The sequence below is a fragment of the Panthera uncia genome (assembly GCF_023721935.1).
Source record: "Panthera uncia isolate 11264 chromosome A1 unlocalized genomic scaffold, Puncia_PCG_1.0 HiC_scaffold_17, whole genome shotgun sequence".
NCBI classification, from domain to species: Eukaryota; Metazoa; Chordata; class Mammalia; order Carnivora; family Felidae; genus Panthera; species Panthera uncia.
In genome coordinates this window covers 27,856,523-27,870,891 of record NW_026057577.1, presented here as the reverse complement: position 1 = coordinate 27,870,891, position 14,369 = coordinate 27,856,523, and the positions used below count along the sequence as shown (strand labels likewise).

At 36.0% G+C, this 14,369-nt stretch overlaps 1 protein-coding gene across 1 annotated transcript in view; it reads right to left on the bottom strand.

Annotated features, from left to right (window-relative positions):
• Nucleotides 1-1,549: 1,549 nt before the first annotated feature.
• SEC24A (SEC24 homolog A, COPII coat complex component) overlaps nucleotides 1,550-14,369 on the bottom strand; it is a 71,498-nt gene continuing 58,678 nt past the window's right edge. The window contains exons 19-23 of the mRNA XM_049649200.1: nucleotides 12,362-12,499; nucleotides 9,396-9,500; nucleotides 8,747-8,839; nucleotides 5,272-5,375; nucleotides 1,550-4,827 (exon numbers count right to left, since the gene is read on the bottom strand). Of these exons, the coding sequence (XP_049505157.1) occupies nucleotides 4,713-4,827; nucleotides 5,272-5,375; nucleotides 8,747-8,839; nucleotides 9,396-9,500; nucleotides 12,362-12,499 (555 nt within the window). The 3' untranslated portion in view covers nucleotides 1,550-4,712. The remainder of the gene's footprint in view (nucleotides 4,828-5,271; nucleotides 5,376-8,746; nucleotides 8,840-9,395; nucleotides 9,501-12,361; nucleotides 12,500-14,369) is intronic.

Here is a 14,369-nt window from a genome sequence, read left to right as displayed (position 1 = left end):
TTGGACAGAGATAAGCTAAAACAAAAACAAAAATTCTCCCACTCCAGTAACCTACAAACTCAAATTCTAACAAACATGAATAAATACTACATTTAAATTCTGCCAGCCAGGGGCACCTGGGTGGCTCAGTCAGTTACATGTCCAACTCAATCTTGGCTCAGATCACGATCTCACAGTTTGAAGGTTTGAGCCCCATGTTGGGCTCTGCGCTGATAGTGCAGAACCTTTTTCGGATTATCTCCCTCTCTTTTTGCTCCTCCTCTGCTCTCTCTCCCTCTCTCTCAAAATACATGAATTAATGAAAAAAATAAATTCTACCAACCAAATAAAAAATTGGAATTTGTGGGGGGTGAGGGTATAGGTGAAATAGGTGATGGGGACAAGGAGTGCACTTGTTGAGGGGCACCTGGCTGGCTCAGTCGGAAGAACATGGGACTCTCGATCTTGGGGTCTTGAGATGAAGCTCCACACTGGGGGCAGAGATTACTTAAAAAAATACTAATAAAAAATACTTTTTTAAAAAAAAAGGAGAAAAAGGAAGAGAAAGAGGAGGAGGAGAAGAGGAAGAGGAGGAAAAGGAGGGCACTTGTGATGAGCACTGGGTGATGTATGTAATTGTTGAATCACTGTATGGTGCACCTGAAACTAATATTATACTGTATGTTAAATAACTGGAATTAAAACTTAAAAAATTGCGAATTTCCCCAGAAAGAATTTTATAGAACAGTCTGAATACATTACTGAGCAAAAACAGGGAGAAACCAACCAAAACCATACGGGTATTAAAAAAATTAATCTTAGAAATGAAAAATACAGGTATGCAGATATAATATTCATGAGATGAGATGAAAAGTCCAACCTGGACATAGTCAAAAGAGGAATTAGTGAAAATATACATCTTGTATGAATTCTGAAGTAAAAAAGAATAGAGAAAATGACAAGCATATTTTTAAAAGAAAATAGCTTTATATGTCAATCATACCTCAATTAAAGAAATAGAGAATTTTTCATAAATCAAGATATACAAAGATTTTCAAATTAAAATGTGCTCTGAAAAATTAGCAAGATAAACAATACACTCAGAGTAGCCAAACTGAGGAATATTAAGGATAAAAGAAAAATCATGAAAGCTAACACTATCTTCAAAGTAACAATTAGACTGACAGTGGGCATTTTACTGATAACCAAAGGATCCAGAAGTCAATGGAGTAGTACTTGAAACCTGTCAAGAATTAAAAAAAAAAACAACACCAACTTTAAATCTATGAAGAGTGAGCATCAAGAATTAAGTTTATGGGGCGCCTGGGTGGCTCAGTTGGTTGAGCAGCCAACTTCGGCTCAGGTCATGATCTTGCACTCCGTGAGTTTGAGCCCCGCGTCGGGCTCTGTGCTGACAGCTCAGAGCCTGGAGCCTGTTTCAGATTCTGTGTCTCCCTCTCTCTCTGACCCTCCCCCGTTCATGCTCTGTCTCTCTCTGTCTCAAAAAAAATAAATAAACGTTAAAAAAAAAAAAGAATTAAGTTTATGACCACTCTATAATTTCTTTTTTAGTTTTTATTTATTTTTGAGAGAGACAGAGACAGAGCAAGCAGGGGAGGGGCAGAAATAGAGTGGGACACAGAATTGGAAACAGGCTCCAGGCTCTCACGACCTGAGCTGAGGTTGGTCACTTAACCAACTGAGACACCTGTTGGCTGCCCCTGGCTTATGACCACTGTAACACCAGATTAGATTCAAACCACTTTCAGCCATAGCCTTCCAATGACTTGGGGGTACAACATAACACAATTCAGTAACTGGCAAGTTATCCATATCCCTTTAAATGACGAGTCACTATATATAAGCTTTTTCAATAACTTTATTGAATAGCCAAATTGATAAGTTAGCACATTTCAAATGATTATTTGCATGGGTTACAAATGACTTTTTTTTTTTACAGGAATAAAACAGTGAAAATTACAAACTGTAAAAAGGAAGACAAATCTTGTCTCTAATATTTAAGAGATGCAAGATTTAACACAGCACATTGAAGATCAATACATATGTGAATTTGAGAACAAGAATTTAATGTTACAATATTATACACTACTTTACAAAATTAAAATTTCTATAGAAGGATTTTATTTGAAATAGTTAACAAAATCTTGAAATCACATTTGATGGTCCCCTAGATAATAGCTGTTATGCATCTTTAATTAGAAGAAATAAATCTTTAATTCTAATTATTGTAAAACAGTCTGTTAGACTCAATACATTACATTAAATTAAAACAATGAAATATATGCAAACTAAAATGGTACAGCTTGAGCGAATATTAGTATGTCATGTACAGAAATGTTATTTTAAAAATCCTAGAAATTAGAAAAATAGAGTACTTTTTGTGGTAGAATTGCCATGCTCAGATTTAAATACCAAGATTGCCCTTGTCTGTTACTTTAGTAGTTGTAGATCTGTAGAAAATTCAAGGATCTTTCATAATTTACAACTACAATAAAAAAAATATGGCATAGTGTAAATATTAGTTGCTTTACATCAAAAAGTAATACAAGATGAGATAGCAGGTACTGCTCTACTGCCAAAAAAAAAAAAAAAAATCAAACACATTCAGTACAGCAAAAAATAATTGCTTAAAATCAATATCTCCAAAAGGCTCATTCATTCCCTCATTATCCAGAGAACAAATATTGTGAATCTTAACTAAAGTTATGTTTTTATGACCTGCCTATTATAAAATTATTCTGGATTGCACATATTACACACTATCTAAAATAATTTTTAAAGTAAAATTTAAAAAGTAAATTTGTGAAATATACTAACAAAGCATGTGGCAATAACAAGTCATACCCACTTAGGGATGAAGTGAGGCACAAGGAAGATTACTGTCCCTAGAAGCACAAACTTTTCCCTCTGGAAGATTCTTCACTACTCTTAAGAAAGGACCTACAAATATCAACATTTACAATTCACATTAAGAAGAGAATTTTAGTTATTTTAAGAAACATCAGTGCACAAGGATGACTCTGTTTCTTGAAAAGAGGGGAAAATATAAATTTATCATAATTTGCTACAACATGACACTTGCTTCCTAATACATGAAGCAGTTTTTAAGAAAATTTCCAGTTCAATGTACCACTTGCATATTGAAGATAAACCTTAATACTGCTTAAGGGAGAGGATATTTTTATAAAACCCAATTACTCTGATCCAGCAGGCAAGCCGTAGTATATACTCTAATGGGGACCTGCTTCTTCCCTATCCCTTTAACTGAGTTAAAGTCAGCTCATACTGATGTAAACCTGAAAGTTACTATTTCATTGGTGATCATGAGACCAAGATTGTAAACACATTTTTCTAACCCATTAAAACAAAGAAACAAAAATCTTTTCATCAAGTATTACACATGAAGAACTTTTACTTTAAGAGGTTCATACAAGACAAGGTGAATCAGTGAAAAATGGGCCAAATCTTTTAAAGACATCCTATCACAGCACTTTAAATATACAAATGTATAATTTACCTATTTGTAAACAAAATTCACTTAATGGTTTTGACTATAATATTTCTCTGGCTCAATCAAAAAAGCAGTCTCTTGAGCATGTTGAGAAATCAAGTTTCTACCATAACTTCAATGTAGTGAATTTGTGTAATCTTAATATCCACCAAATCAAACAGCAGCATTCATGCTTTTAATAAGTTTTAATATCCAAGAATAAATATCTTACGAGCGGCTTCCAATTTAATTAAACTCCTTAGAAAAATGTTACTTAAGCATTTGAGACAGAATTTTTAAAAACCTTTAATTTCTTTTAATTCATCATTTCACCAATATAACACTTCTATTATACATCAGAGCAGAAATGTACCAAACAAAGCCTACTTAAAGGATCAAGACAACCAAAGTTTCTCATCTCCCTATTATCATTGTCAGTTTCAGTGTATTTATGAAGACAGCTGATTCTTTTCACTGCAGAATAGGATAGTGTGTCCACCCAAGTCTTCTGCAGTCAAATCGGAAAACCACTTAATTATAGATTTCACCTCAAAGTGACTTTGTTCTTCAAGCATAGAGAATACTGACAGATTTTAAAGCCTGACTGTATTATTTCATATTTTTTTCTCAAACTAGACTGGAGTTAGTTCACTCTAGTTTTACTTAACATGATGATCCTTTTTCTTCCTTTAAAAAAAAACAAAACAAAACAGGTGTGGGGATGGGTTCTAGTTCTATGTAGTATTTACTTCTGAAAAATTTTTTTGATGTTAAAAAGATCATTATCAATGGATTTATAATGTCCCTGCAACACTTAGTCTTGTGAAATTTTAAATGTAGCAGCCAAAATTTCAGGAAAAAATGAGAAAAATGTATTTGAAACACAGAAGTCTTTATTTTACAAAATTTACTTTACCTCTGCAATATTGTCTCATCTTATTTCAATCCACAACAACTCAAACATTATTGGCAGCAAAGGAAAAAAGTATCCAATCAAATATACGTAGATATATTTTGATTTGAAAAATACAGTATGTCAGAGTTGCATGTTTGATTCTCTGCTGTGGTCCTTTATTTTGCTATAGTTGGTTGAAATCACAGTGAGAACATATAATCATCACATTAGTCCACAAACCTAATAGAAAAGGAAGGTATTACACATTCTCAGGTGTTTGGCATTATCATGAATTTCCTTAAAAATAAGTCAAATATCTTCATTTGTTCATTTATTTACTTGTTGTTGTATATGCAAGAGGAATTCATAATATGATAATGCAGATTCTGTTCTGTCTTCTACCATGTTTTGAAGGAAGTTTGCTTTCATTGGACTCTCATCCCTTAGGAATAAAAGACAAAAATATATACATTAGATAAAATGTAATAGTAAAATAAACAGTGGATTTGTCGTGAGGCTTTTAACATACTTTTTAAAAAAAATATATTTATTTTAAAGAGTGAGAGCACGAGTGGGGGAGGGGCAGAGAGCCCAATGTGGGGCTCGAACGCACGAGCCTGAGCTCAGGATTCAGGTCCTAAGATCGTGACCTGAGCTGAAGTCAGACACTTAACCAACTTAACCAACTGAAACACCCAGGTGCCTCTTAACATACTTTTACTAGTAACTGGATATAAAGCATAATTTAGTAATATTTATTGAAAATTCTTTTTCTTTTCTAAAGGGTTTGCATAAGCAATAGGTCACATTTAACTATGATTCAAGACAGGTCCTTGCAAAGCTAAACACATTGTTTCACTATTAGTAAATGAAAAATTCAACTTACCTTATCACATAAAGTATGGGGAAAAATGGTCTCTGCTCTCTAAGCCAAGAGATGAATGCTATTATTCTGGCAGATTCTGGTGTATCAAGCTCCGGAAGGTCTGTCTATTAAACAAAAATCAGCAATATACAGTTTACTTGAGTCATATATCTAATGCATCTCAAAGTTTATCATGTATATGAATCACCTGTGCTGAATGGCACATATTGATTTAGGAAGTCTCAGGGAAGGGGTCTGGGAGTGTGTATACCACAATTTTCTAGTAGGAGCTAGGCAAACTTCTTTTTTTTTTCTTTTTTGTATTCTCATTTATTTTTTTAAAATTTACATCCAAGTGAGTTAGCATATAGTGCAACAATGATTTCAGGAGTAGATTCCTTAATGCCCCTTATCCATTTAGCCCATCCCCCCTCCCACAACCCCTCCAGTAGCCCTCTGTTTGTTCTCCATATTTAAGAATCTTTTATGTTTTGTCCCCCTCCCTGTTTTTATATTATTTTTGCTTCCCTTCCCTTATGTTCATCTGTTTTGTCTCTTAAAGTCTTCATATGAGTGAAGTCATATGATAGTTGTCTTTCTCTAATTTCGCTTAGCATAATACCCTCTAGTTCCATCCACGTAGTTGCAAATGGCAAGATTTCATTCTTTTTGATTGCCGAGTAATACTCCATTGTATAGATATACCACATCTTCTTTATCCATTCATCCATCCATGGACATTTGGGATCTTTCCATACTTTGGCTATTGTCGATAGTGCTGCTATAAACCTTGGGGTGCATGTGCCCCTTCGAAACAGCATACCTGTATCTCTTGGATACATACCTAGTAGTGCAATTGCTAGGTTGTAGGGTAGTTCTAATTTTAATTTTTTGAGGAAACTCCATACTGTTTTCCAGAGTGGCTGCATCGGCTTGCATTGCCACCAACAATGCAAAGAGATCCTCTTTCTCCTCATCCTCGCCAACATCTGTTGTTGCCTGAGTTGTTGATGTTAGCCATTCTGACAGGTGTGAGGTGGTATCTCATTGTGGTTTTGATTTGTATTTCAAAATGATGAGTGATGTTGAGCATTTTTTCACGTGTCGGTTGGCCATCTGGATGTCTTCTTTGGAGAAGTGTCTATTCATGTCTTTTGCCCATTTCTTCACTCGATTATTTGTTTTTTGGGTGTTGAGTTTGAGAAGTTCTTTACGGATGTTGGATACTAACCCTTTATCTAATAATGTTGTTTGCAAATATCTTTTCCCATTCCGTCAGTTGCTTTTTCGTTTTGCTGATTGTTTCCTTTGTGGTGTAGGAGCTTTTTATTTTGATGAGGTCCCAATAGTTCATGTTTGCTTTTGTTTCCCTTGCCTCCAGAGATGTGTTGAGTAAGAAGTTGCTGAGGCCGAGGTCAAAGAGGTTTTTGCCTGCTTTCTCCTCGAGGATTTTGATGGCTTCCTGCCTTACATTTAGTTCTTTCATCCATTTTGAGTTTATTTTTGTGTATGGTGTAAGGAAATGGCCCAGGTTCATTTTTCTGCATGTCGCTGTCCAGTTTTCCCAGCACCACTTGCTGAAGAGACTGTCTTTATTCCATTGGATATTCTTTCCTGCTTTGTCAAAGATGAGTTGGCCATACGTTTGTGGGTCCATTTCTGGGTTCTCTATTCTGTTCCATTGATCTGAGGGTCTGTTTTTGTGCCAGTACCATACTGTCTTGATGATTACAGCTTTCTAATACAGCTTGAAGTCCGGGATTGTGATGCTTCCTGCTTTGGTTTTCTTTTCGAAGATTGTTTTTGCTATTTGGGGTCTTTTCTGATTCCGCAAACTTTTTTTAATGTTTGTTTATTTTTTGAGAGAGAGAGACAGAGTCTAAACTGGGGAGGGGCAGAGAGAGAGGTACACACAAAATCCAAAGCAGGCTCCAGGTTCTGAGCTGTCAGCACAGAGTCTGATGTGGGGCTTTAACTCACAAACCGTGAGATCATGACCTGAGCTGAATTGGATGCTTAACTGACTGAGCACCCAGGCTCCCCTAGGGGTACACAAACTTCTTAAAGGGTCAGACAATAAATACTTTTGGCTTGCAGGTCATTTGGTCTCTTTTGCAATACACAACCCTACCAATGTTCCACTAAGTAGCCACAGACCATACATAAGTGAATGGACATAGCTATGTTCCAGTAAAACAAGAACAGGTGGCAGGCCCTCTTCGGCACACTTTATTGAGCCCTGATCCAGAAGAACATCCTACGTCCTCTCTTCATTTTATTATGGCATCTAGAATTAATTGATTCATTCAGGAGTTATTACAAATATGAAAATTTCTTTTTTTGTCAATGTTTTTTCTTTTTTTTTTTAATTGTGCCACCCAGGTGCCCCAATTTCTTATCTCTTCATTACCTAAAATGCCTAATCAACCAGAGCAGTAATTTTATTTAAAGCCTGAAAGCTAGAGCTTATCCCAGCATTAATTCTGAGAGATATTATCTTTTATTTTTTTTAATGTTTATTTATTTTTGAGAGAGAGCGCAACAGGGGAGGGGCAGAGAGAAAGGGGGGCAGAAGATTTGAAGCAGGCTCCGTGCTATCAGCACAGAACCCAATGTGGCGCTCAAATTCTCAAACCTCAAGATCATGACCTGAGCCGACGTCAGACACTTAACTGACTGAGCCACCTAGGCGCCCCAGACAGGTCTTTTAAATACATGAATCTCCCGATGACTTCTGTGAATGGAGTTAAACCCATAAATATGAAAAAGCACTGACATAAAATACATATTCCAAAGTTGGGACAAACAGATAGTAGGGTCTGAAAAATATGACACTAAATAATACCATGTTATGATTAATTCTAACTTTAAAACTGAAACTTATCCAAATGCTTTATAGCTTAACAAATGCTTTCTCATGGATCATTTCAGTTACTCCTCTATAGGCAACAATATTCTTACTTTACAGATAAGGCTGTTAGTGACTTGTCCAAGGTGACAGAGCTATTGACAGAGTTTATTGTTATTTTCTTCAATAGTAAATATTAATCCAACTGACACTGATCACAAGTTATTTGCTTGTGTGGCAATTAGATCAGTTCTTACTCTAAAGCAGCAGTTAAAAGGACCTTGTCATAGATCAATGAAATCACTTGCCAAAAACACAAAAACACAAAAACTACAACATTAACACTAATTCTAGAAAACTATTTCTTTTTTTTGGGGGGGGGGGGCATTAACTAAATTCATTACTTTCTTCCTAAAATAGTCTATTGTCATAGACACATAAGAACAACTAAGTCATTGATGCAAAATAATCCAAAGAATGTCTTTAAAACATAAAATGACTATTTTATGTTCCCAATTAGAAGGGAAACATAATCTGTGGCAGCATTTTATTTTCTGGAAAAACTTTGATTTAAAATGGGATGTTCATGATTTTGCCACATTTGAAATGCCCTTTAAGTCTACTATAATCACTCTAATAAATTCTTACCATAGTTGGTGGAATTAATGCATAGTTTTGAACTCCTAGAACTCGGCTGAGAAAATTTTGTCCACAATTTTTTCCAACCCAAAGCATCAATACCTGGGGACAGGAAGAAAATTATTTTGAGATGTGCATTTAACAGTCTGCTGCTGACTAACCTTTACCACTGAGTATACTTTTGTGTTTTTTTTTAAGTTTATTTATATATTTTGAGAGCAAGAGAGCATGAGCAGGGGAGGGACAGAGAGAGAGGGAGACAGAGAATCCTAAGCAGACTCTGTAGTCAGCACAGAGCCAGATGTGGGGCTGGAACTCAGGGAACTGTGAGATCATGACCTGAGCCAAAACCAAGCGTTGGAGGCTCAACCGACTGAGCCACCCAGGCACTCCCAGCACTGAGTATGATTTAAAAGATCAAAATAATAAATATGGTTAGTGAAATTGTACTGACTTCAAATGAACTAATAATAATCAGTTTTAAGCATGATGAGACATTTTATGGTTGGCATGAAAAGAGGCTATGAAGGGAGAATGTGGCTCACACAAAAATAGAGATTAAATAGCATATAATCTGCCCCCAAAAAGAAGATATTACAGGGAATGAATGTGTACTAGTACATGGAGGGAATGATCCAGATCAGTCAGACTAACTCACAGAGCCTGCATCCATGAGGAAAGCTCCATCCCTGCTCAGCTTCTCCACGGAAAGCTGAAGAATAGGCGGCTGAGGTATGGTGCGATCATTGATGTTGAGTGCTCCCTGAGAAATTAGACAGAAAAGTTAAAGCTTTTATTTTTTATTATTTAAAAGACTATTTTTTTACCATTTATTTATTTTTGAAAGAGAGAGAGAGAGAGAACGAGCAGAGGAGGGGCAGAGAAAGAGACACAGAATCCCAAGCGGGCTCCAGGCTCTGAGCTGGCAGCACAGAGCCCCATACGGGGCTTGAACTCTAGAGCCATGAGATCATGATCTGAGCCGACGTCAGATGCTTAACCAAATGAGCACCCCAGGTGCCCCCAAAAGTTAAAGCTTTTACTAAATAATAATTGAGAACAAAATACCCCAATAATTAGACAACGGCTAACAGACAAGATGGGTTCCTTCATGTCAAAGGAGAATAGCTAAAATTTTATTTTGTTTTATTAAAGTTTATTTATTTTGAGGGAGAGAGAGCACACAAAACCAAGAATCAGACACTTAACCGAATGAGCCACCCAAGCATCCCAGAAAAGCTAAAATTTTTATCAGGCCAAATGATCATTGAGGAACAAAACTAGTCAACACAGCCTGAGTTGACAAGCCCACATAAAATTCAGGAAAATTTGCTGACCCTGCCACAAATGTTATCACACCCTCCAGCAGCTGCCATATCCTGAAGCTGCTACCAGAAACACTAAATTGTATCCTGCTTGTCAACCTGCTCCTGAAGTCGCAGTTTGGGACCTCAGTCTGACCAACTCCTAATAAGAACCCAGAACTTGCAGTTTGTGCCTACGTAACCCTGAGCTGAAATCCTTCCTCCTTCAGAGTGTACTTCTGTTTGGAAGGCTGCATCTCCTGGTTTGTAAAGTGTTTAACACTAAAGCTTTCCCTGGCCTCTGACCAAACCTTTGAATTCCAAAAATTTTTGTTGACATGGTAATCTGGAGTCACAATTAAAATTTTAATTCCAATGTTAATTCCAAGACTTTGAAACTTACTTAGGTAAATCAGTTATTCGTATTTAAATATAAAGAAGATGAAGAAATATTTATCACTTATCTAAAAAAACCCCATTGTGAATTCCAATAAAACCAAATTAACTTCTGATTTTAACTATTATAAAATACAATAAATGCAACTAATATCTATGTATAATTAGTTAATAATAATGGCTGATTGTGTGGCTTAAGTCATGTGTACATAATGAGGGAGGATTAAAAGCCCAATGCAAATGATATCTTAATAGTTCTTTTCAGTTTGACATATCTTTTATTTATTAAGGCCAGAAATGGAAGTTTCTCATTTCTAATAGACATACTGTTATCTGAAAACACAAACACACCTTTAAATATTCATAACTTAATTTTTGACCCAAAAATTTTTAACCATTTAATCTAGGTACTTGATTAAACCTTAGAAGGAGGAAGTAAATAAAATACTGACCTACCAAGAGGTATTTCCCCTCTAGCCATGAGGCTTTAATTCTAACAGGGACTATTAACCATATTACCTTAAGACTTCTTGCCTTAGGGCATGTGAAAAGCAGGAGAAAGACCATGCACTGCCTCAATACAGCTTTTTAGAAATTTCTAGAGGTTTTCAAATATGAAAGAAAAAAATAATCTTGACTTTTTTCTGGTGGGAAAGAAAAGAAGCTATCAGTGGCTCTGTTTTCTAGTCTTCTAAGTAAAGGCCCATATAAAAGAATGAGGCAATGCAAAGACTCCTCAAATTTCATATGCAATTTGTCCTTTATATATGCAAGATCGTAAATTCTTTAAGCTTTGAAAGGTTTTTAACCAAAATATTGCTTCCTATACACACACACACACACACACATATACATATATATATACATGTATATACATATGTATATGTGTGTGTGTGTGTGTGTACATATATATATCCTAACTTGATCACAATTTTATTTATTTATTTTTTTAATTTTTTTTTCAACGTTTTTTATTTATTTTTGGGACAGAGAGAGACAGAGCATGAACGGGGGAGGGGCAGAGAGAGAGGGAGACACAGAATCGGAAACAGGCTCCAGGCTCCGAGTCATCAGCCCAGAGCCTGACGCGGGGCTCGAACTCACAGACCGCGAGATCGTGACCTGGCTGAAGTCGGACGCTTAATCGACTGCGCCACCCAGGCGCCCCGATCACAATTTTAGAAAGAAAGATTATGATTTGATATTTTCATGCATCTGACTTTAACTCAGGTAAATAATAATATCTCAGTGGGAACTTCAAAAGAAAGAAAGGGGAAAAAAAAGGACAAATAATGTTACAACTTAAATATTTTTTAAATCAATAATATTGCTGCACTAAACACTGACCTGGGGTTTTCAGATATAATTTTGCCCTCAGGACACTCCCTTCAGATCAATTTGTTTAAATAAGTAAATTAGATAGGCTTTACATTTAGAAGATTCGCTTTAGAGATTTGTCTTTTTTTTTTTTTAATTTTTAATGTTTATTTATTTTTGAGAGATAGAGCAGGAGGTGGAGAGGGGGGAGGGGGAGACAGCGAACAGAGAGAGAGGGAGACACAGACACAGAATCTGAAGCACACTCCAGGCTTCAAACTGTCAGCACAGAGCCCGACATGGGACTTGAAGTAAGGAACCGCAAGATCCTGACCTGAGCTGAAGTTTGACACTTAACCGACTTGAGCCACCCTGATGCCCCTTTACAGATTTGTCTTAAACAAACTTAAGGAAATTTATTACTTCAATATCTTAAATAATAATTTAGTAAGAAAAGAGATACTATCTCATGAGCTTCCCCAAACCAAAATTTCCTTACAAAGACTTAGCGAAGGAATAAAAACTTTCCTCATTTCTACAATGGACTCAATATAATTAGGCTTATAAACCTCCAAGAAAAAGCCACTAAAAAAGTAATCAATCTTACCTCATCTGAAAGATTGTCAACTCTATACAAACTGGGATGAGTTGTGAGCATAAGGTAGACCAATGGCTGATTTTTCACTTGACACATGGCAAAAATGCGTTCATCTAGACGTGCGTTTGTCCCAGTCTGAAACGATTTCTGTAACAAGAAACCACCCCCCATCCAAAAAATGGGTATTTAACAACAAATATAAACAAAGCTTTCCAACTCAGATGTTAAAAGAGTATCTTCAGACAGAATTAGCAAATTTACTGTTAATTATTCTTTTAAAAGTATCTTTTTTAATTTTTTTTTTTAACGTTTATTTATTTTTGAGACAGAGAGAGACAGAGTATGAACGGGGAGGGGCAGAGAGAGCGGGAGACACAGAATCGGAAGCAGGCTCCAGGCTCTGAGCCATCAGCCCAGAGCCCGATGCGGGGCTCGAACTCACGGACTCACAGACCGTGAGATCGTGACCTGAGCTGAAGTCGGACGCTTAACCGACTGAGCCACCCTGGCGCCCCTAAAAGTATCTTTTAAGAAGTCACGCAAATCTATTAAATTGTGGTTATAGCCCCACCTGGAAGAAATTAATTACCTGACCATGGCAAAGTCACTGGATCTCTCTGTTTCCTAATCAGTGAAATGGATCTAAACACTCTACCATAGAATGATGGTGACATAAAAATCTAAATAATACCATGAGAAGGGTAAGGTTATATTGCAGATGAAAAAATGAAAACACAAATGAAGGACCAAAGACCTGTGTTTTATAAATGCTGGGTGATGACTAATGGTGGTTAACTATCCTTGTTTCTCCTTCAGTTATATAAACAATACAATAAAGCTTACAAATCAATTAGGAAAAATAATAATACAATAATGCAAATGAGGACAGTTACTTAGCAAAATAAAGTTAATAAGTAATGAGTTTTAACTGTTTTTTGTTTTTGTTTTTTCCCACAGGTGATTTTATTAAAGCACGGGGACATGATCCATGGGCAGGAAGAACTGCTGAGTTGTAACTGGTTTTTATTGTAGTGAATTGTAACTGATCTATTAGCTTCATAGAGAATACTAAAAGTTTCGAGGTAAAGTTTTAAGCATTCCTGGGGTACCTGGCTGACTCAGTCAGTAGGAGCATGCAACTCTTGATCTCAGGATTCTAATTTCAAGCCCCAAATTGGGTGTAGCCATTACTTAAAAAAAATAAAATGTTTAAAAAAAAAAAAAAGGTTTTAAGCATTCCTATTGATGGAAAGTAGTAGAAAGAGGCAGAGAGCTAGGAGCAATGAGATTATGCCTTAAAACAAGTGTACTAACTATAAACAAAGGAAGCTGAAGATCAGAAAGGCTCTTAAGGCTTTTTGTTGTTGTTGTTGTTTAAGTAATCTCTACACCCAAAGTGTGTCTTCAACTCACAACCCCAAGATCAAAAGTCACATGCTCTACTGATCGAGCCAGCCTAGGCACTCCAAGGCTCTTAAGATTTTTTAAAGTAAGCTCTGTGTCCACTGTGGGGCTCATATCCATGAGACCAAGAGTTGCATACTCCGCCAACTAAGCCAGCCAGGCGCCTCAAGATTTTTTAAATTAGTATGTTGATAGTCACTAAGAAAGAAAAAAGAATATTATGGGAAATGGAAGAAGGAAATTTCATTTATTGATTCAATAACTACTGAGAGCCTGTTATGTACTAAGAACTGTTGTTCTAAGTGCTGAAACAAAGTGGTAAACTTTTCAAAAAAGATAAAAATCCCTGTCCTTATAACTAAAAAATCCTAGTAAGAGAAGAGTAAATAATAAATAAGCAAAATACTGATATGTCAGTGTTAAATGCTTTAGAGGAAAAATAAGGGAGGGAAGACAGATAAAGAATGTAGGTTAGAATGGTAACAGAGTGTTGCACACTAAATGGGGAGGTAAGGGAAGGCAGGCCTCAGCGAAAGGACAGCATTAAGGAAAGACCTGAAGAGGGAAAAGCTCAGATTTTTAAATGTTAAAATTTAAGTATTTATGTAATTTC